This window comes from Euprymna scolopes, chromosome 42 (genome assembly GCF_053919585.1).
Source record: "Euprymna scolopes isolate OS-2025 chromosome 42, ASM5391958v1, whole genome shotgun sequence".
In the NCBI taxonomy this organism is placed as follows: Eukaryota; Metazoa; Mollusca; class Cephalopoda; order Sepiida; family Sepiolidae; genus Euprymna; species Euprymna scolopes.
The window spans coordinates 45,671,685-45,693,088 of record NC_136523.1 but is presented as its reverse complement, the minus strand read 5'-3'; the positions used below and the strand labels follow the sequence as shown (position 1 = coordinate 45,693,088).

At 30.7% G+C, this 21,404-nt stretch overlaps 1 protein-coding gene across 4 annotated transcripts in view; it reads right to left on the bottom strand.

Annotated features, from left to right (window-relative positions):
* LOC145267077 (bromodomain-containing protein 8-like) overlaps positions 1-20,905 on the bottom strand; it is an 81,183-nt gene extending 60,278 nt beyond the window's left edge. For all 4 annotated transcript variants that reach the window (XM_080123043.1, XM_080123045.1, XM_080123044.1 and 1 more), the window contains exons 1-4: positions 20,610-20,905; positions 12,519-12,612; positions 9,664-9,736; positions 2,817-2,866 (exon numbers count right to left, since the gene is read on the bottom strand). In XM_080123043.1, the coding sequence (XP_079979169.1) occupies positions 2,817-2,866; positions 9,664-9,736; positions 12,519-12,612; positions 20,610-20,625 (233 nt within the window). In that variant the 5' untranslated portion in view covers positions 20,626-20,905. The remainder of the gene's footprint in view (positions 1-2,816; positions 2,867-9,663; positions 9,737-12,518; positions 12,613-20,609) is intronic.
* Between the last annotated feature and the right edge of the window lie 499 nt (positions 20,906-21,404).

Sequence of the window (21,404 nt, the reverse complement as noted above, 5' to 3'; positions counted from 1 at the left end):
CACTAACCTCCACCATGCTCTGATGTTAATTGTCAATTTTATTTTGATGTATAAATAAATCTATATTGAAATCATAAAAAGTGTCTCATATTCATTTTAACACAAAAATAACTTTTTGTTTATACGGCCTGAATACAGTTTATACTGGCTGAAACTACTGTCAATAATTTTCCCCACTCTCTATCTGTGCCTAAATCCAAACGTAGATTCCATGAGCAAAGCTTCTTTCTTAGAAACTGCACGCCAGTGGAACTCTCTGCCGCTTGCCTATTTCCCACCTGACTACAACTTGGACGTCTTCAAGTCCAACATAAACAAACTCCTGACAAACTGCCCCCTTAAGTAAGACACTATCAAAACCCCCAATACTAATGATTGCTACAATACTATCTCATTGATTACTGTACACACAATAACCCTTATCCATGAGTGGCCTTCGGGCCTTGATAAGTGGTGACCCCCCCCCATGTAAAAAAAAAAAAAAAAACGTCCGAGAGAATCTTGTTGATCACAGCACATTCATGTATGTAACAAATTTGGTTCAGGCAACCTGTTCAATGCAATGATTTTATCTGTTATGGGTTCTTGTGTATAAGGTAGTCTTCTAAACTAATAAGTGCATCATTATAAATTGGAGAAGTTATATATTTTTTTTTTTTTTAATGTTAATATTTAGGGAGTACATACATATAAAGTTTTTATTCTTAAGTTTGTTTCCTTTCTTTCTCCTCCTCTCTTTTTGCCCCTCTTTCTCTCTCTCTCATATATATATATATATATATATATATATATATATATATATATATATATATATCCTCATCTCTCTATTTCTCTCCCCTTGTCTCTCAGTCTTTTCCACATTTCTCGTTCTACCCCCCCCCCCTTTTTTTTTCTTCATAAAAGCAATCATAATGAATTTTGGAATATATATTCTCAGAAACATGCTCAGTAAAATGGGTACATTATTTTTTTTTTTGGAAACTTTACCATTTAGAAAGTGCACCCACCTGAACTTGCATGCTCTCCTAAAAAACTTTTAAAATAAGTTAGATATAAAATATTTAATAAAGAAAAGTAATATATTTTTTTTAAAAATGCTTGTATGAATATCAACAATATGCGTTTGGCAAAATCCTAAGGTATTGAACATTGTGAATTATGAAATATGTATTATAAGCAACAGGGTAAGTAACTTGGACACATTAACACTCACTTCAACCAAGGTTGCAACTCTCTCTGCCTTATTCCATATAACTATGTCAGGTTTGACAGCAGCATTTTCAAGTAGGGATTACATGATTGTAATGTATGGTATATAAGTCATTTGCAACTGTTCTTTCAAGTTGACTAGCGAGGGATACCCACATTGCCCGGGTGTTTGGAGGTGTGTGTGGTTTTGGATAAATCAAAACTCCAGGTGGGGTGGGAGTGAGGGGCGGGGTTAAAATAAAAAAAAAAATGTTTTGGTAGGTAAGTATGAGGATCGAACCCGAACCCTTGAGGCAAAGTTGGAAATTAAAGTGTGAAAAAAAAAAAAGAGTATGACGTTAATCATTGTGCCACCATGAGATGCTAACGGAAACACGTTTGAATTTATTTAACTTTACTTAGATTTTGCAGGTGCACGTTTTAATGACTTAATGAGGTCAAGTTTGACTGCGGGATAGTATTTCATTTATTGCGGGAACGCCGTTTTTATTTTTATTTTACCGAGATGTTGGTGGGAGGGGGGGGGGGGGCAGCTCCCCTTGTCCAAATTGAATAGCAATTGTTTGATATATGGAAAATATTTCCACATTGATCAAAGCTGATTGCTTTCGGACATTTCGGCTGATAGACGGAAAATACCGCCAGAATTAGTGTCGCTTTTATTATAGGAAAAAGACTAATCTACATGCGGCGAGCGACAAATGTTGAATATTTATCTTCCCGAAGTCAAGCAAATTAAATAGAAAGGCAAGCTCCATTGTTAACTCTGAGATATTATGATTTAGATGTGATATAAAAAGTTTTAAAAAGTTGTGAAGCGACCGACCACTTCTCTGAAAAAAGCCTTTTGTAGACATACAGAAAAAGCAAACACATATACACACATACATACATACATACATACATTTTCGCTTTTATATTTATAGATGTCCCTAGGATTTGCTGCTACATTGGATGTTTAATTTTTACAGATGATCCAGTGGATGTACTTACATACTCCATCATGTCTCGCTGTGTAGTAGCCATCCCCTAAAAGAACCTTGCAACTTGATACTCGAGGACTCATACTTTCCAATTCCGTGTGGCAGAATTTACATTTGTTGTCATTAGTGAGACCTGCCACCTTCTTGAATGCATTGGTCATCAATCCCTGGTCTTGAGCAGCCATTATAACCATCTCCTTATCGTAGTAAAGGGATCCCCTTTTGAGCCAGTCCAACGAACCGTCTTTGATTAAATACATTTATTGCTAATTTTAGATGGCGGCATACTGAATCTAAGCAATGGACAGTTGCAATCTGGAGATGCCTGGCATCTACCCAGATACTGAACTAATATATACAAGGCGTATTTGAATCAATTCCCACTTTATTTATACAGTTATATTAATTTATTTACGACTGAACAAATTATTTCAACCAAGTCATAAAGGGTAATTGTTTTTGTAAACGTTACCATTTAAGGGAGTACCATCAAAACCATACTATATCCCACCAAAGAAAGAAAAAGAAAACATTAAAATATAGAACTAATGCAATATTTATTGTTTACTCTGATTCTGGAACGGGTTTTCTGCTAGTTAATTAAGTATAAAGATAAAATCTTACTTTGGAGTTTCAACTTTTTCCAATAAGTCCGCATACTGCAAGGCACAATTCTGGAAAGAAAAAGAAAAATGTGTAAACGTGAAAAAAAAAAAAAAAAAAAAAAAAAAAAAGAGAATCTCATTTCCCACATTGCTAACCCTAACTGGTTGTTAGAGTCAGCTAACGTACTTCCTAACTTCCGGCGCAGCGCTACCAGAAGCAGTCACAAATCGCGTCCTTTGCTTTTGTTTTTTAGTATTTCTATTGTGAAGCGATTTATTGAAATAAAATAGAAGAATAAGACAAGAATTCCTGCGGTGGTAGAAAATCAAAGTCAACTATTTTGGGAATATTATGTATTGGATATGGGTTTGTTTTTTTTTTGATATTTGGAATTTTGTTATTTTGATTTCAATATTTTCATAACATATATTTATTATATAAATTAAAATAACTAATTTTTATTATTTCATAAACATTATATAAATTAAAATAATTTTTATTATTTCATAAAAGTATATTTTTTATAAGATTTCAAATAAAATAAAAACATTTCTTCTTTTAATTTTGTTATCAAAAGTATAAATAAAGAACAGTTATTTTTATCTGTATAATTTTATTAATTTTTTATTGTATAGTTTTATTAATTTTTTATTGTATAATTTTATTAATTTTTTATTGTATAGTTTTATTAATTTTTTATTGTATAGTTTTATTAATTTTTTATTGTATAGTTTTATTAATTTTTTATTGTATAGTTTTATTAATTTTTTATTGTATATTTTTTATTGTATAATTTTATTAATTTTTTATTGTATAATTTTATTAATTTTTTATTGCATAGTTTTATGAATTTTTTATTGCATAGTTTTATTAATTTTTTATTGTATATTTTTTATTGTATAGTTTTATTAATTTTTTATTGTATAATTTTATTAATTTTTTTATTGTATAGTTTTATTAATTTTTTATTGTATAATTTTATTAATTTTTTATTGTATAGTTTTATTAATTTTTTATTGTATAATTTTATCAATTTTTTATTGCATAGTTTTATTATTTTTTTATTGCATAGTTTTATTATTTTTTTATTGCATAGTTTTATTATTTTTTTATTGCATAGTTTTATTATTTTTTTATTGCATAGTTTTATAATTTTTTATTGCATAGTTTTATTAATTTTTTATTGTATAGTTTTATTAATTTTTTATTGTATAGTTTTATTAATTTTTTATTGTATAGTTTTATTAATTTTTTATTGTATAGTTTTATTAATTTTTTATTGTATAATTTTATTAATTTTTTATTGCATAGTTTTATTAATTTTTTATTGTATAGTTTTATAATTTTTTATTGCATAGTTTTATTAATTTTTTATTTCATAGTTTTATTAATTTTTTATTGTATATTTTTTAATAAAGTCCTTTTCTAATATTTTATTTCAATAAATCGCTTCACAATAGAAATACTGAAGAACAATAAAAGTGAAGGAACTGATTTGCCTTGTCACCGCTTCCGGTAGCAGCAATGCTGGAAGAAGTATGTTAGCTGACTATAACACTTCCTAACCTCTATCCTTATTTCCATGGAAGGTGTGCTCCAATGTCTGGTTCCTCTATGTAAAAAAAAAAAAAAAAAAAAAAAAAAAAAAAGGATAGGAAAAAGTTGATCTTGGGTTTATTTTCAGCAGCTGCATAACTCTCACTTCCATTATTTTGTCCTTTAGTCCTCACATTCCATGAGTGAAGTTTCTGACATTCTGCTGTTTTCTAGGTCAGAATCTATTCTATCTTATCTTTGTCTTACACGTGTTGCACGCAAATTAGTTATCCTCTCTCAATCTACGACTAATTTCACTGCAGTTCTTGTGTTCTTACAGGTACTACCACAAAAAATTGAAGCCCATATTCTTTTATCTTATATTCTATTCTTACCTTTGGCAAGTTTTTGACCTTGAAGTAGTATTTTTTTTTTTTGAGCTTCTTACTTCAAGTGGCTTCATGTCTTGTCTGGAGCGATTTCCATAAAAAAAAAAAAAACATTCATAGCTAGAACTCGTTTTCTACCATTTCAAAGAAATTTGTTTTCTTCAGAAAGTACCAAATCAACTCTGCAATTTTACGAAAGATGATCTCATCTTTTCCTTGCATTACCTATTTCTATGCTGTGTGCTTGACTGAGCTCCAATCTTTGGTTCCTCCGTGTAAAACATTCATAGCAAGAACTTGTCTTAGTTACTACAACTTAAATAAATAAATAAATAAGCAACATTCTTTTCTCCTCCATGTGACTAGTGCCAGGCAGAGTTTTCATGGATAAGACTTCTTTGCAAGGGCTTCTCAACTGTGATACACATTCCCACCTGACTTATTTTTTTCTTTTTTACAAGGGAGTTTCCATTTATCAAAGTCCAAAGAGCACGTATGGATGAGTGACAAAATCAGCAGCAGCTGAAGGATAGCTGGCTAGTGAAAATATTAGCAGCAGCAGCACTTAAAGCAGGTATGCAAATTAGCAAGTGTATCACAAGGAAAGGAGAGAAAAATACACCACATGGTCGAGAAGAGAAGCAAAGTGCGCACTGGGAAAGATGGACATGTGAATATGTGGGTGAAGAAAGTGCTGGCTAGCACCAGTATCAGGTGGCAGGGACAGACACTTTTAAAAAGCATATGTGTGTGTGTAAAGACTTTGAAAAGATAATGAAATGAGTGTTTTTGGAAGAACTACTAATAAATGTATTTCTATTTGCACATAAAGAAATGCTGAGTCAGATTTTTTATTTCTTTCCCTTTTTTTGTTATTTGTTTGGAACTTTGTGACGGTACCAGACAGTGTGTAGGTCTGAGAGGTTTGAAGTGTAACGACACAATTAAAAAGTAATGGCCACGTTATACTCGGGGATAAGGGTTAATGGATATAAGGTGGTAGTCTGGTAATCATTAATGGTGTAGATTGAATGCAATTTGATTAAGGGAAGGGCTCAACAAGAACTTGTTTACATTAGATCATATTGTAGTCAGCTAGGAAGTAGACCAATGGAACTGTGTTCCACAGGCAGGCAGTTCTAGGAAAGAAGCTTTGTTCATGGAATCTGCATTTAGATTTAAGGACAGATAGAGAGTGAGGAGGGAGGGAACTGTTGATGGTTTTTGTAGCTAGTTGAGTGGGTTTTGTGAAAGTTTGGCAAGGAGAGGGATCATGAAAATAATAATAGAGCAGAAAAAGGCCAGCGACATCACTTCGGCGGGAAAGAGGCTGCAGGACCTTTGAAGGTTATCCTCAAATGGTTTGAGCCTTGATAAACGATGACTTGGTAAAAAAGAAGAAAAAAAAGAAAGGAAATATACAAAAGTCTGAAACTAAAAACAAGTGTTGCAAAAATAGTGGGAAAAGAGGAAGAAAAAGAGAAAGGGAAGGAGAGAATGAGAGAGGGGAAATAAAATAAGATGGAAAAAAGTAAGAGATGGAGAAAAAAGAGAATGGGAGATAGATATAGAAAGAGAGAGAGAGAGAGAGAGAGAGAAAAAGAAAGAGAGACAAAAATGAGAAAACCTGTAACAGATTTATTTATCAGGAGCTTACTAAAGTTTTAGATTTAAAAACATTGTATTTTCTCATCCGGGGATCTAATCCAGCGTGTGTAACAAGGTTGGGTGTCGGTGTGTAAAAATAATGTTAAAAATGGAATTTTTCACACAAGGTTAGAATACGTAGAAATGTGGAAAATTCAACTGGATGTTAAAGATTAGAATGAGAGCTTCATGTACAAGAAATTGCATCATGGCAGGAAGTCAACAGAGCACAGAACAAGATAGATTTAGTTTCTTAAATGTTCCATGTCGAAGCGAATGGACAGCTTTTATTAAGTTATTCTTCCATCACTTCAACAGGTGATGAAAATCAACATAAATTTTCCAACCTGAGGGAGGGGAGGGGGAGGTGTGCGTGCGTGTGTGTGTGTGTGTGCGTGCGTGCGTGTGCGTGCGTGTGTGTGTGTGCGTGTGTGCATGTGTGGAGATAGGGCAGCACAAAAAACAATGTGTTTCCAAAAATAACTAGGATCAGTTTTAACTAATAGAGTCAAAGTTAAGAGAAAGACACAGAGTGCATATAGTACGGCACAATCACGTTGACACACCGATTCTTGCCAGATCACCAAAGTTAAGCAATGTTGAGTCTGGCCAGTACCAGATGGGTGAGTATTTGGGAAGGCTAGGCAATTTATGTACCTTCTGGGAAGATTGGGTGTGGGGCTAGCACCCTCACCCCCCAAAAAAGAACTCCTCGCTACAAAAGCATCTACTAAGTTGTGGATGGCTTATGCCCCTTTAGGGGCTCAAGGCTATGGATGGATAGACAGAGTGCATATGAGGAAAGAAACAGGAAGTCATTCTTTGATCTAATAACATCTAACATATAACTCCCTTTCCCTTTTTATGAATTGATTGAAGTCTTAGTCTTCATTGAAAAATTAGCATTTTCAAAGAGAACCGTCATAAGACTAAAAATCAGGTTTTTCTTAAAAAAAAACAGACAGATTTTGGTCCAAATGCTGAGAACTCACAAATATGAGGTTTGAGCGATTCAAATGGAAATCCACTTTTTTTGGATAAAAAAAGAAAAAAAAAAAAAAAGAAAAAAAAAAAAAAGAAAAAGAAAAAAAAAAAAAGAAAAAGAAAAAAAAAAAGAAAAAGAAAAAGAAAAAAAAAAAGAAAAAAAAAAAGAAAAAGAAAAAAAAAAAAAAAAAAAAAAATTCTGCTAAAAATCAGTGTGAGCCATGTGCTCCCTCTCAACCATAACAATGTTTACTATCAGTTTCTTCTTCATCTCATCGTTCCCGTTCTGGCAGTGTCGTTGTCTCTCAGATTGGCGACTGCTGAAGAAGCAAGCACTGGTTCACAAGTAAAAACAAAATATAAAACAAGAGAAAACACAGACTGACACATTCTTTAGATATCAGTTGTACTCTGTGTGTGTGTGTGTGTGTGTGTGTGTGTGTGTGACACCACTACAGAAAATGGTCTTTCAAATGCTAACACCCACATCTTAGTTGTCTGTCAAGTTATTTTGGGTTTGTCAAAGCTGTCCTGATCTACTCCAAGCCACAACCTGTTCTTAACAGCTGCCAACTGCAAACTGTCGTCAACTCAAGACTGGCCATAAAACTCGCTCTCACTGCTAAAGTGTCTGTAAACTCTGAAATATCTAGACCTTTAATATCCAATCTTTTTGTCCCAGTCACTACCACACTTTGATTAACCATCTTATTTCTGGTCGCCTTTGTGTGCCTTGGTGACTAAATTCACTTCCTTTACTTTTGCCCTGCTGATCAACTATTTCCTCTTTTTGTTATACGTTTTTACTGTTTTGAATCACTTCCTAACACTTTGGGAAGGTATGTCTATAGAATCACAGTGGAACATTTACATCCCTGGTACAAAAAGAAAAAAAAAAGATCAACATTTCTGTGACTGACACTACTTTCTAAGCTGATTACCTACAACGTTTCGATGAGACTCCAGTGTTATGGAGGTCATGACATGGTTAGCACGGTATTGAGCGAACACAACTTGTGCCAGGGAGTAAAAAGGGATTAACAAAGGTTACCAATGACATACATCAAATTCAGGGACTTCCGTTGACAGTGTGCACCTGGTGTTATGAGACAGGTCAGTGAGTGCATGTTGGGTGTGAGTGGTTAACAGGAATTACAGCCTCACACACACACACCCATATAAATCACACACACACACACACACCCATATGAATCACACACACACACCCATATAAATCACACACACCCATATAAATCACACACACCCATATAAATCACACACACACACCCACATAAATCATACACACACACACCCACATAAATCATACACACACACACACACCCACATAAATCATACACACACACACACCCACATAAATCATACACACACACCCACATAAATCACACACACACACACACCCACATAAATCATACACACACATACACTCATATAAATCACACACACATACACCCATATAAATCACACACACACACACCCATATAAATCACACACCCACCCACACATATAAATCACACCCACACACCCATATAAATCACACACACACACACACACAAATCACACACACACACACACAAATCACACCCATACAAATCACACACACACACACATCCATATAAATAGAAATGCAAGTAGAGAGTTCAGTTCGAGTTTGTCAGTTCGTTAGTCTAGAGTTAACAGGATAATCTTGATTCAAGATGAGAAAACGAAAAAAGAACTGAATCGATTCAGCGATGCAAGGCTACTCGTCAGCGATGAAATCCGAATAAAAACTTCTACAAACAATAAAATCAAGTCGTGTTTTTTGAAATCCTCATGAGGTGACACCAACCAAGAACCAAAAAAGGTACGTGCCTCGAGATCCTATTTATGACACACACAAAAGAATAGCACGCATAAAGAGACATACGTACATAAACAAGTTATATAGACCCCAGTAAATAACAGGTAATCTGGTCACATTGAAAGAATTGCCTAGGGAACGATACAAAATGGCCTATTCACACCACATGACGTTACAAGGGATCTGTTCCCAGACAGCATTCCATCCTAATATCTAGGGCATGATGTGACTGGCTGATTGATTGATCTCTGATCTTTCATTTAGCCAAAAAAGAATCAAAGTGGAAGAATAGCTTAGCCACCAGGTTACCATCGTAAGGCACATAGGTCACTATCCAGTCTATGAATGAATGGCAGTCGATGAATTCATATCTCTAACAACCGGATGAAAAAAAAAAAAATTTTAAGCAAAAAAGAAAGCATATATAACGCTAAAAATTTTTTTTTACCTTTTGTGAGAACCAATCGGGTGGCCTATTACCCCCTTCAGCAAATGGTTTGATTGCACGACTGACGGACACCCTACAAACAGAAATAGAAATTATTAATGAGATTGAAAGCAGGAAAAAGGAAAAGAAAAGAAAGAAAAAGGAAAGAAAAAGGAAAGAAAAAGGTAAAAAGGAAAGAAAAAGAAAAGAAACAAAAAGGAAAAAGAAAGAAAAAAGTAAAAAGGAAAGAAAAAAGAAAAAAGTAAAAAGGAAAGAAAAAAGAAAAAAGTAAAAAGGAAAGAAAAAAGAAAAAAGTAAAAAGGAAAGAAAAAAGAAAAAAGGAAAGAAAAAAGAAAAAAGTAAAAAGGAAAGAAAAAAGAAAAAAGGAAAGAAAAAAGAAAAAAGTAAAAAGGAAAGAAAAAAGTAAAAAGGAAAGAAAAAAGTAAAAAGGAAAGAAAAAAGTAAAAAGTAAAAAGGAAAGAAAAAAGTAAAAAAGAAAAAAGAAAAAAGTAAAAAAGAAAAAAGTAAAAAAGAAAAAAGTAAAAAGGAAAGAAAAAAGAAAAAAGTAAAAAGGAAAGAAAAAAAGAAAAAAGAAAAAGGAAAGAAAAAAGAAAAAGGAAAGAAAAAAGGAAAGAAAAAAGAAAAAAGGAAAGAAAAAAGAAAGAAAAAAGAAAAAAGGAAAGAAAAAAGAAAAAAGGAAAAAAGAAAAAAGAAAAAAGGGAAAGAAAAGAAAAAAGGAAAAAAGAAAAAAGGGAAAGAAAAGAAAAAAAGGGAAAGAAAAGAAAAAAAGGGAAAGAAAAGAAAAAAGGGAAAGAAAAGAAAAAAGGGAAAGAAAAGAAAAAAAGGGAAAGAAAAGAAAAAAAGGGAAAGAAAAGAAAAAAAGGGAAAGAAAAGAAAAACAGAAAAGGAGAGAAAAGAAAAGAAAAAGAAAAAAGAAAAGGAAAGAAAAAGAAAAGAAAAGGAAAGAAAAAGGAAAAGAAAAGGAAAGAAAAAGGAAAAGAAAAGGAAAGAAAAAGGAAAAGAAAAGGAAAGAAAAAGGAAAAGAAAAGGAAAGAAAAAGGAAAAGAAAAGGAAAGAAAAAGGAAAAAAGGAAAGAAAAAGAAAAAAAGAAAAAGAACAAAGGGAAAAAGAAAAAAAGAAAAAGAACAAAGGGAAAAAGAAAAAAAGAAAAAGAACAAAGGGAAAAAGAAAAGGGAAAAAGAAAAGGGATAAAGAAAAGGGATAAAGAAAAGGGAAAAAGGAAAAGGAGAGAAAAAGAAAGAAAATTAAAAAGTTTGCTTTTTCAAATATACCGATAAACACTGTATGATTTTCGAATGGATTACATGTTTTAAAGTGAGTAAAACCACTAAAAACTTTTGCAGTTAGGTAGAAGAGTAACTTATCTTGCCTTTGGTAACATTTACTTGTATATATTTGATTTTTGACCACTTTTTCAAATCTGTATATAGTAAAACAAACCCAAGGGTTCTGTTCGATATTCTGTGAGAATAGTAGTCTAAATAATACAACAATAATTTTTTTTTTCTCCAAAAATTTTCCAGGAGAATCTGACTTTTTGCAGGCGGGGAGACGTCCTTAATGTTGGCAATAGTAAAAATACAATTGTAAATTGCTTTAACTTTCTACCAGGTCATGGTTGATGGAACAAGAGCCTGCTACACCTGTGGATTAAATAAAGGGTTCCATTTGAAATTGTGTGCAGATTCCCAAGTTCAACAAGCTACACCTGAAGAAAATCAGAGGTTACATTGACCACAGCATTCTGAAATTAAGGTTATAGTCAGCTAATGTACTTCCTAATTTTCTGAAGAGCGCTACCAGAAGCACTGACATGGCAAATCAATTCCTTCACTTTTATTGTTCTTCAGTATTTCTATTGTGAAGCGATTTATTGAAATAAAATAGAAAAGGACATTATTGAAAAGTATACAATAAAGATTAACAAAATTATACAGATAAAAATAGCACAATTAATCTTGTTTTACTTTTAATAACAAAATTAAAAAAAAAAAATTTTTATTTGTAATTTTATAAGAAATATATGTCTATAAAATTATAAAAAATAAGTTGTTTTTTTTAATTTTCAAAATAATTTTTTTAATTTGCAAGGCTCTATGGACAAATTTATCTTTAGTTTACCTTTGATAACTAAACATTTTCGTTTACTAGCCAAATAGAAGAGTTACTAGCCAAACCAACGTGATTTTTGGAATACGACATCTTCGTTCTGTGATGATTATGTACATATTAAAAAAATATGGAAAAAACTTTATTAAGTATAATTCTACATATACAACAAATTTTATATTGATACTTGAAGGTATAAACATTCTAATTTCCTCAGATGTTTTTTTTAAACAGCCTTCGTTAAAAAAATTTTTAGAAAAGAGTATACTGTTCTATCAACTTTTATTGTTTAAATAATTTAACTCTGTTCGTTTTGTTAAAAAAAAAGTTGAAAAAATATTTTTCGCTCAGTAGTGAGCTTTGGAAGATTGTCAGTGAAAGAAATACAATTGCCAAAAGATAAGAGTTTCATTATTTCTAGTCACCACTTTGAAAACTCACTCGCAAATGCGACTGTTTCACTCACAATGTAGAGCCCCGATTTGAATTTTATATAAATTCAAACAAATAAATATATAAATACGTTTATGAAATTATAAAATAAAATTATTAAAATCAAAATAACAAAATTTCAAACATCATAAAAAAAAACATATCCAATACATAATATAATAAAAGTGACGGAAATGATTTGTCCAGTAGCACTCCGCAGAAAATTAGAAAATACGTTAGTTGACTATAACTGAAAATTACACTCAAGATGAGAACAGTAGTCAAAATAATCCGAATAATCTGGATATTCTTACCAGTTTTGGTCTCCGTTTTTCACGACCGAACATGCTAACGAGAGCTTCTCGCGAGACGACCAATCATCCAGATGAACTGGTTTTAGCTTGTGTTCTGGAAAAAAAGAAAAAAAAGAGGAGTTATCAGGAATCACAAGCTCAAATTTAAAAAGTGGGAAGGGGAGTACGAAAGGGGGAGTACAAGAGGACACACAAAATATAGGTCAATAAGAGTTAACCACATCCCTTAAAAGCATAACTTTGTAGGATTAAAAAGAAAACTTTTGAAAACACTAGAATTTTTTTTTATTAAAATTTTTGAATGGCATAAGAGATTCAAGGAAGACGGGGTCTGTGTGGGATTGTGAGAGGTGTGAGAGGAATAAGGAAGTCAGAGCACCAGAGTTGATTGGCCAAATAAAGAATTTCATGGATAAGGACCGTCGTGTATCTATAGAGACTAAGTGTAGTTTGATGTCAGTGTGGGAACTGTACACACAATTATGCGTGTCGAATTGAAGATGTGGAAAATTTGCACAAAGATTATACCAACAGCGCAGTCCACAACTCCATCCTTGTCGCAAACTATTTGACCAAGATGGGAATCAAGACAGTCCCTCACCCTCCATTATAGTCCAGACTGTTAAGTGTTGAGACATTATGTTGAACAAAGATGGCAGTGAAGATTCAGTGCAGTTCTGATCTTGATTGTTAAGTAATTCTTAGTAACAAAGATGGCGACGAAAAATCAAATGCAGTTTCGTGACGGCGAACTGATTGAATCCAAAATTCGACAATTTTTATAGTACCTTTGGAAGCTTCTCATCGGTTGTTTATTATACCTTGTGGTTATAAAAACGATTGTCGAAATCATTGGTGTCATACCCCCGTTAGGAGTCAAAAATATTTAACACAGATCTTGCTCTTTTTGACTTTTGGTTATTCCCTAAGCTCAAGGAAAACCTTAGAGGCTGTCGTTATGAGACAATGAGATGAAAGCGGGCTATGGCAAGGGTCATTTACATGCTCACACAAGAAAACTTCCATAGAACCTTCCATAAGTTATTGGAGCGGTACAAGAAATGTATTGTTATTACTTCGAAGGGGACTAGAGTTTCATGTGTGTACTATCAATAAAAGTGTCCATACGAAAAAGTCTGGAAACTTATTGAAGGCATCTCGTAAGTTTCATGAATAAATATTTATCTTTTTGAATAACAAACAGAAAAATATTGGGGGGGATTTTTTGTTCTTCTTATGATTTGTTTTGTTCAAATGAAGATAAATATTTAGGTTCTTTGGTTCTTCTTCAGTATTAGGAAAAAAGTCCAAAAAATTGAATTTTCATTAAAAAAAAAAAAAAAAAAAAAAAAAATCATATCTACTTATTTTTTTTATGTCAATTTCAACTAAAAGCAATGTTATCTACCTAATTGTCATGCTGCAATTAGTTAAATATTATTGTATCTCTATCTTTACTATATATATATATATATATATATATATATATATATATATATATAAATAAAGTAGTGTTCATGTGTGTGTGTCTGTGTGTACAACTCTCCTACAGCCCACAACACTGGACCAATCATGACTAAACCTGACTAAACCTAGGAATGGTGCACACCATTTTTCAAGGTCAAGATCAAAGGCTAAGGTCATATTTAGTACGGCTCTTAAATTCTCCAACCTGGCAATGGTGTGGTTTGTGACCGTCCCAGGGCGCTGGCCAACTTCTTTGTGAATTTTAATCCGATCACTCTCCTCCTCCCCCATCACCTCAACCAATTAAACAAATGTTAACCATTGTGATTCTTTGTAATTATTTCAATTTTTATGTGTAACAATATAAGTGTCGACTTTGATATAACCTATTTGTTTTAAAGTTCATAGTTGAATTTCAGTCACTTTAGAAGGTATTAGGTTCTGCAAAAACAATATCGTTTTCTTACCTATGTTCATTTTTATATATGATTTCTGAATTAATTCATTGAGACAGATATATATATATATATATATATATATATAGTAATTTATAAAATATATATATATGGCGATTAAGCTACACTGGATATTCGGCGTTTCATCCTAGGAAGGATCCTAGAGTGGAAGAAATGCCGAATTAATCGCCATATATATTTTATAAATTACTAACTAGCTCTACCTACGTATTGAGCACTTTTGAAGTAAATACTTCAAGTTTACGCATAAATCTATACTTTCGTATATTAATTTTATGTGATTAAATTAAGTAGTTATATATATATATATATATATATATATATATAGCCATGTTATATATAATTTTGAAGCAGTTGATAACGAACATTTGAAAGCCTTAATTGAAGCCGATCCTCACAAAACCACACGAGAAGTTGCTGCAAAATTAAAATCCACACGATTTTCTTGTTCCAGTTCAAACTAGGTCGAAAAGCTGCAGAGACAGCTTGTGATATCAATGATGCATTTGGCCCATGAACAACTAACGAGCATGTGGTGCAACAGTGGTTCAAGAAATTTTGCAATGGTGATGAGAGCCTTGAAGATGAAGACAGTTGTGGCCGGCCAACTGCAGTTGATAACGAACATTTGAAAGCCTTATTTGAAGCCGATCCTCACAAAACCACACGAGAAGTTGCTGTTGAACTCTAGGTCGACCAGTCAAAAATACAGCAATTTTAAACTGTCATATGAGATGTTCACAAACGGAGTTGTATCTCTTTCTTCCAGTTGAGAAATACGAAGGCCGAAAACTGCCATAGTTAATTATTTCAAAAACGTAAAAACAACACATTAGACCAAATATATTTCCCGGTAGTAAATATATAAAGAAAACATTTGAAGTACTGATATGTGTCTTATCTCCTCTTTGAATTTCTGGCATTTGTTTGCTGTCAACAATCAAGTTAGTCAATTATAGGTCACCGTATTTGAAAAATGATCAAATTTCACTCTCAGTTGAATAATTAAGTTTACTTAAAAAAAAAAAAAAAAAAAAAAAAAAAAAAACGCCAACAAATTTTTCCATTTTTTTTTTCTTCTCTTAAAGAATTACATGAGTTTTTGATTGAAAATATTTTATTTCTTCTTTATACAATTAATTTTTTTTCTCAAAAATCTATTTAAAAAAAAAAAAAAAAAATACAACATTGAATGAAATAGAAAAAATTGATGTAGGTGTCCAATTTTTACAGGATAATATTTTCAAAATATGAGGTTTCACTTAAAAAAAAAAAAAAAAAAAAAAATCAACGTGGTTTTTTTAAAAAAGGTTTTAAACTTTTGACTTTAAAGGTAAATTTGCACATCACTATTTTTTTGTTTTAAATTAGATTTTTTTATTTATTGATATTTTATCTTCAATTTGTGATATATAAACCTTAGGTGAGAAAATTAATTATTTACTTTTTAATGGACATTTCAAAATGGGGGGGGAGGGGGGTTAAAAAAAAAGAATATTATATTCGATTTATTGAAAAAAGCATAAAATTTCACATTAAACCTGAAAATATCTTAAAAATTGAACGAATAGAATAATTTTGATAGATTTTTTTTAAATTGAAAAAGCTGAAAAAACTTTTACTCGTAAAATTCAATTCATTTCATTACGTAGAAAAAAAAAATGGCTGCATGAGCGCGCGCATGCGCTTTGTAAACACTTTTTTTAAAAATAAAAAATATTTCTATTATTTTTTAAAAAACTTTAATAGTTTATTTTGGAAGTATATTCGATAAAGAAATTAAACAACCCACTTTAAAAAAAGAAACTACAAATTTTGTATATTTTATTCGCAGTTTTGTGTTAAAGATGTCAAAAATTCCCAAAAACTTCTGACTCACTTACATCAGCAATGTCAGAAATCGCCATTAAAAATTTGTGGTAAACACTGGAATATTTAGACTTGCTGTCTTTCGAAGCTTATAACTTCTTGAAAAATATAATTCAAACCCTAATTATTTTTTTAATTAAAGGAGCAAAGACCAAAATTTAAAAAAAATAACAGGTCTATTAGCAAATTATGCAATATTTGTTTTTTTTTTTAAATCAGTTTTCTTTAAAAAAGATTTAAAGAAAATCAACAAAATTTTACTTCAATTATAAAAAATATATATAAATTCCAAAAAATTCACTTACCTATAAAAATACTATTCAATGAGTACTTCCATTGTTAAGAATTTATCCATATTTATACTTATATTCCATGTCCTTTTTAAATAAAATACTTTTTTAAACAAGGATTACAAAAAAACGCGAACTCAGATTTTTTTCACTGTTCAAATAAAGGAAGACAAATATCTGATGTTCTCCGCGTTTATCTTCCGGTGGCTTCTAAGGGCAATAATTAATGTCTCTTTCTATTGCGTGCTGTAAACCAAAATTAGTATTTTTGGGCCTCCTTAGTTGAAAAATTAACACATTCACTTTTTTTTTTGCCGTTAAACAATAAAAAAAAAAAAAAAAAAAAACACTCTACCAATTTTTTTTTTTTATTCTTTTAATGAAATACATGAGCTTTTGATTAATATATTTTAACACTTCTTTATTGAGTGAATTTTTTTTTTAAATATCTAAAAAAAGAAAACATTGAATGAAATAGAAAAAATTGCTGTAAGCGTCCGATATTTACTTGACAATCTAAACATAACATAAGCTTCCATTAAAAAAAAAAAAAAAAAAAAAAAAGGTTTTACACTTTGGGCTTTACAGGTAAATCTAAAAAAAAAAACACTTTTTTTGTTTTAAATTAGAATATTTTATTTATTGATCTTTTATCTTCAGTTTGTGATATATAAAACATTGGTGAGTAAATTAATTATTTAAATTTTTATAGACATTTCAAAATATTTGGTTTATTGGAAAGAGCATAAAACTTCATATTGACCCTGAAAATATTGTAAAAATCGAATAGGCCATGTGCGCACGCTTGTGCGTACAAAAATGGCCATTCATGATAACATAGAATTACATGGTTTAATATTTGGAAAACTACTTGTTTTTCGTCTAATTTTAATTTTTCGCCAATACTACACTGTGACAAGGCAGTTTGGTACACGAGTGCACATTTAACAGCCTTCATTTATGCTCACACATCACGTTAGCAGTATCAGAAACCGATTTTAAGAATGCATGAAAAGAAATTTGAATAAATCGACTTCCTATTTTCACAAGCTTATAACTACTTGAAAAATGTAATTCAAACCCTAATTTTTTTTTTCAATTAAAGGAGCAAAGACCAAATTTTTTTAAAAATAACAGGTTTAATAGACAGTTATGTAATATTTGTTTTTTTTTATATATCAGCTTTTTTTAAAAAAGATTTGAAGAAAACCAACGAAATTTTTCTTCCTTCGAGTATAAAAAAAAAAAAAAATCGATATAAATTCCAAAAAATCACTTACCTAAAAAAAATTTTTTAAAAAAACAAAAAAAAAAAACAATTCAATGTGTAGTTACATTCTTCATTGTTAAGAATTTATCCATATTTATATTTTAAATTCCATTTATTTTTTAAATAAAAGAATTTTTTAAACGACCATTTGAAGAACACGCTATCATGGAAGCATTTTTCGCTTTTTTCGAAAACCCAGAAGTAATCTTTCTCCTTGTTTTGAACTACGGATGAACAAAAGGACATAAAAACCACACGTTCGCGTTAGGCGTGTAGACTTGTACCTCAAGAAATATGTGTTCCCATAGTTTAAAAATAGTCAAATTTTACTCATAAGCTTATTCCTTAAAATAAAAAAAAAAAATTAAAAAAAAAAAAAAAAAAACACTCCAGGAATTTTTTTTTCTTTTCTCAAAGAAATACATAAATTTTTGATTTATTATATTTTCATTCTTTTTTGTCTAGTGAAATTTTTTCTTTAAATATCTAAAAACAAAAAAAAAAGAAAATATTGAATGAAATAGAAAAAAATTGTTATTGTCCATTACTTACTTGACAATATAAGCAGAACATAGGTATCCAATTAAAAAAAAAAAAATGGTTTAAACAAAACAAAACAAAAAAAGTTTTACACTTTAGACTTTACAAGTACATTACCACAAAACATTTTTTGTTTGTTTTAATTTACAATATATTATTTATTGATCTTTTATCTTCAATTTGTGATATATTAAACTTTGGTACATCAATTATTTAAATTTAAATAGACATTTCAAAATGGGGAGGGGGGATTTAAAAAAAAAAACGTTTGTATATTCGGTTTATTGGAAAGAGCATAAAATTTCACATTGACCCTGAAAATATCGTAAAAATTGAATCAATAGAAAAATTTTGATAGATTTTTAAAGTTTAAAAATTGAAAAATATTTAACTCGTAAAATTCAATTGATTTCATTACGTAAAAAAAAAAAAAAAAAAAAAATAGCTGCATGGAAGCGTGCCAGCATTTTGTAAACACTTTTTTTTTAAATAAAAAATAATATTTCTATTATTTTTTTTATACAACTTTAATAGTTTATTTTGGAAGTATATTCCATAAAGAAAATAAACAACCCACTTTTAAAAGAGAAATTACGAGTTTTTTTATATTTTATTCGCAGTTTCGTGTTAGGGGTGTCAACCCCCCCCCCCCAACAAAAAAATTCTGATACACCTAGCGTAGCGTAAACGAAGGATAGACTGTGAAATGGAAAATAGTCCCAGAGTTCAGGGGTTAATACCGTCGCGCGCTTGCGCGTACAAAAATGGCCAGCCGTGATAACATAGGCTTGTATGGCTTAATATTTGGAAAACTACTTGTTTTTCATCTAATTTTAAATTTTCGCCAATACTACACTGTGACAAGGCAGTTTGGTACGCGAGTGCACATTTAACAGCCTTCGTTTATGCTCGCGCGTAGCGTAAACGAAGGCTAGGGTGGCTAGGCTGTGAAATGGAAAATAGTCCCAGAGCTAAGGGGTTAATACCATACAAACGGTAAATTTTATTTTTTAATTTCCTTATGTCTTTATTGAAAGATAAAAACAAAAAATCGAAACTTTTTTTCGCTAATAAACACTAAATTGCCCCCTGGCCCCTCTCTCAGGTGGCCAGAAAGTGGGTGCTCATTTTAAGTTAAATTTACATGGAAAAGTGATCACCAACATTTCGAAAAAGTAATTCCTTCATCTCATGAAAACTATTTTTTTGCGACGAAACGGTTTTCAGATTCGTTTTTTGCACACCAAAATCTACACAAAAAAAAAAAATTTCGTTATATACGAACGAGACGGGCCTTAATGTAAAATTTTACCACAGTATTTTGTCTAGTTTTTATTTTTTTGCAGGGTGAATAAGAACCAATGCATATTGACCCACCCCCTTCCTTTTTTTTAAAGTATTTTGAGGCGCTTCGGCGCGCTTCTATTTCCATAACGATGCCTTCTCAGTAACTTAAAACCACCAGCTTAAAAATGGCACCGTGAGTTAGTTAGTCGAAGTGAAATCTAAACGACTAAAAAAAAAAAAAAAATCGAAATTTAAACAAAAGTGAAGATAAAAAAAAATATACAGATTGGTTGAAAATTACATTTTTGACCGAATTGTGACGGTATTAGCTGTATTTTTGTTTTTATCAGAACCATTAATTACAATATGGTGCTTCTACATAATTTGAACTGAAATAAACCGGCGTTTTGCGGAGTTAAATCTAAAACGTAGATTATAAGGGTTAGTTTAGGGTTTAAAAAAGAAAAAAGAAAAAAAGGGTCTAAATTTTGTAGAAATAGCTTGAGTAGATTTATTATTATTTTTTTTTAGGGACCATTAAAAAGTCAACTTCATCCTAAAACTCGGGTATTATTACAATAATACACAAAAGGGGGGGGGGTGAAAAAATACAAATGCATAACAAAATAAATGTTACCAAAGGCAAGAAGTTACTCTGCTACCTACTTTGAAAGCTTTTTTTTTTTTTTCAATTTATTTTAAAGTGTCTTTTGTTTAATTATTAAACTTTAATACAAAAGTTAGAGTCCATTCTAATAGTTATGTCGTGTTTGTGCGCAAGACATTTTTCTACGCGCCCCTGTCATATCAAAGAACATAAATCGTCTATAAATAGAACAATAAATAAATAAACAATAATAAACAACGACTAAAACTAGACGGTTTAACTTACTTGCTGGATTCGCCATGCTTCAATCTCGATGATTTTCCTAACAATGGTAAAAATGTATTGTTTTTGTTTTTACAAAATCATTCATCGAGTTCTGCGATTGCGTTTCAATCTGCTCATACTCCTTAGTTCTTTGTGGAATACAAATCTGCAATGCGCAATTCCTTAACTAATCATAATAATTTAGATCCATAACGGATAACACAAAGAACAGGAGTACAATTATTCCCAGTATTATTATTAATAATAATAAAAATAATAATGACCAAAAAAGAAGAGAAAGGAAATACCACGTGAGCGCCACTTTCAAAATGGCGACAATTGCATAAACGGATTTTATTGACAATTTTGGAGATTACTGCAGTTTAGTTTGATATTGAAAAGAATTATGGGCTAATAAATATACTTTACGGTTTAATCACTGCTTTTTAATATTGATGAAACATTATAACTTAAATCTTAAGATATTAAAAAAAATCATATAAATTTACGAAACTACGTTTCAAAAATGAAAACTTTAATATCTTTTGTATATAAACTTAGTTTCGTAAATATGTTTTTATTCTTATTTCGCAAACGTAGAGAAAGTCATCGTAACCACATTTAATTTATTTCAGTAAATATTTAATGTATTTCTGCGTTTTGTGAAAAAAGTTAATCGATTACGAAAATTACAAAAACATCGTATGAAATTATGATTGTTAAAAAAAATCCAATTATGAACTTTTTAAATATTTCATTATAAAACTATAATTTCCTAATATAAAAATATTTTTTTATTTACGAAACTAGGTTTCA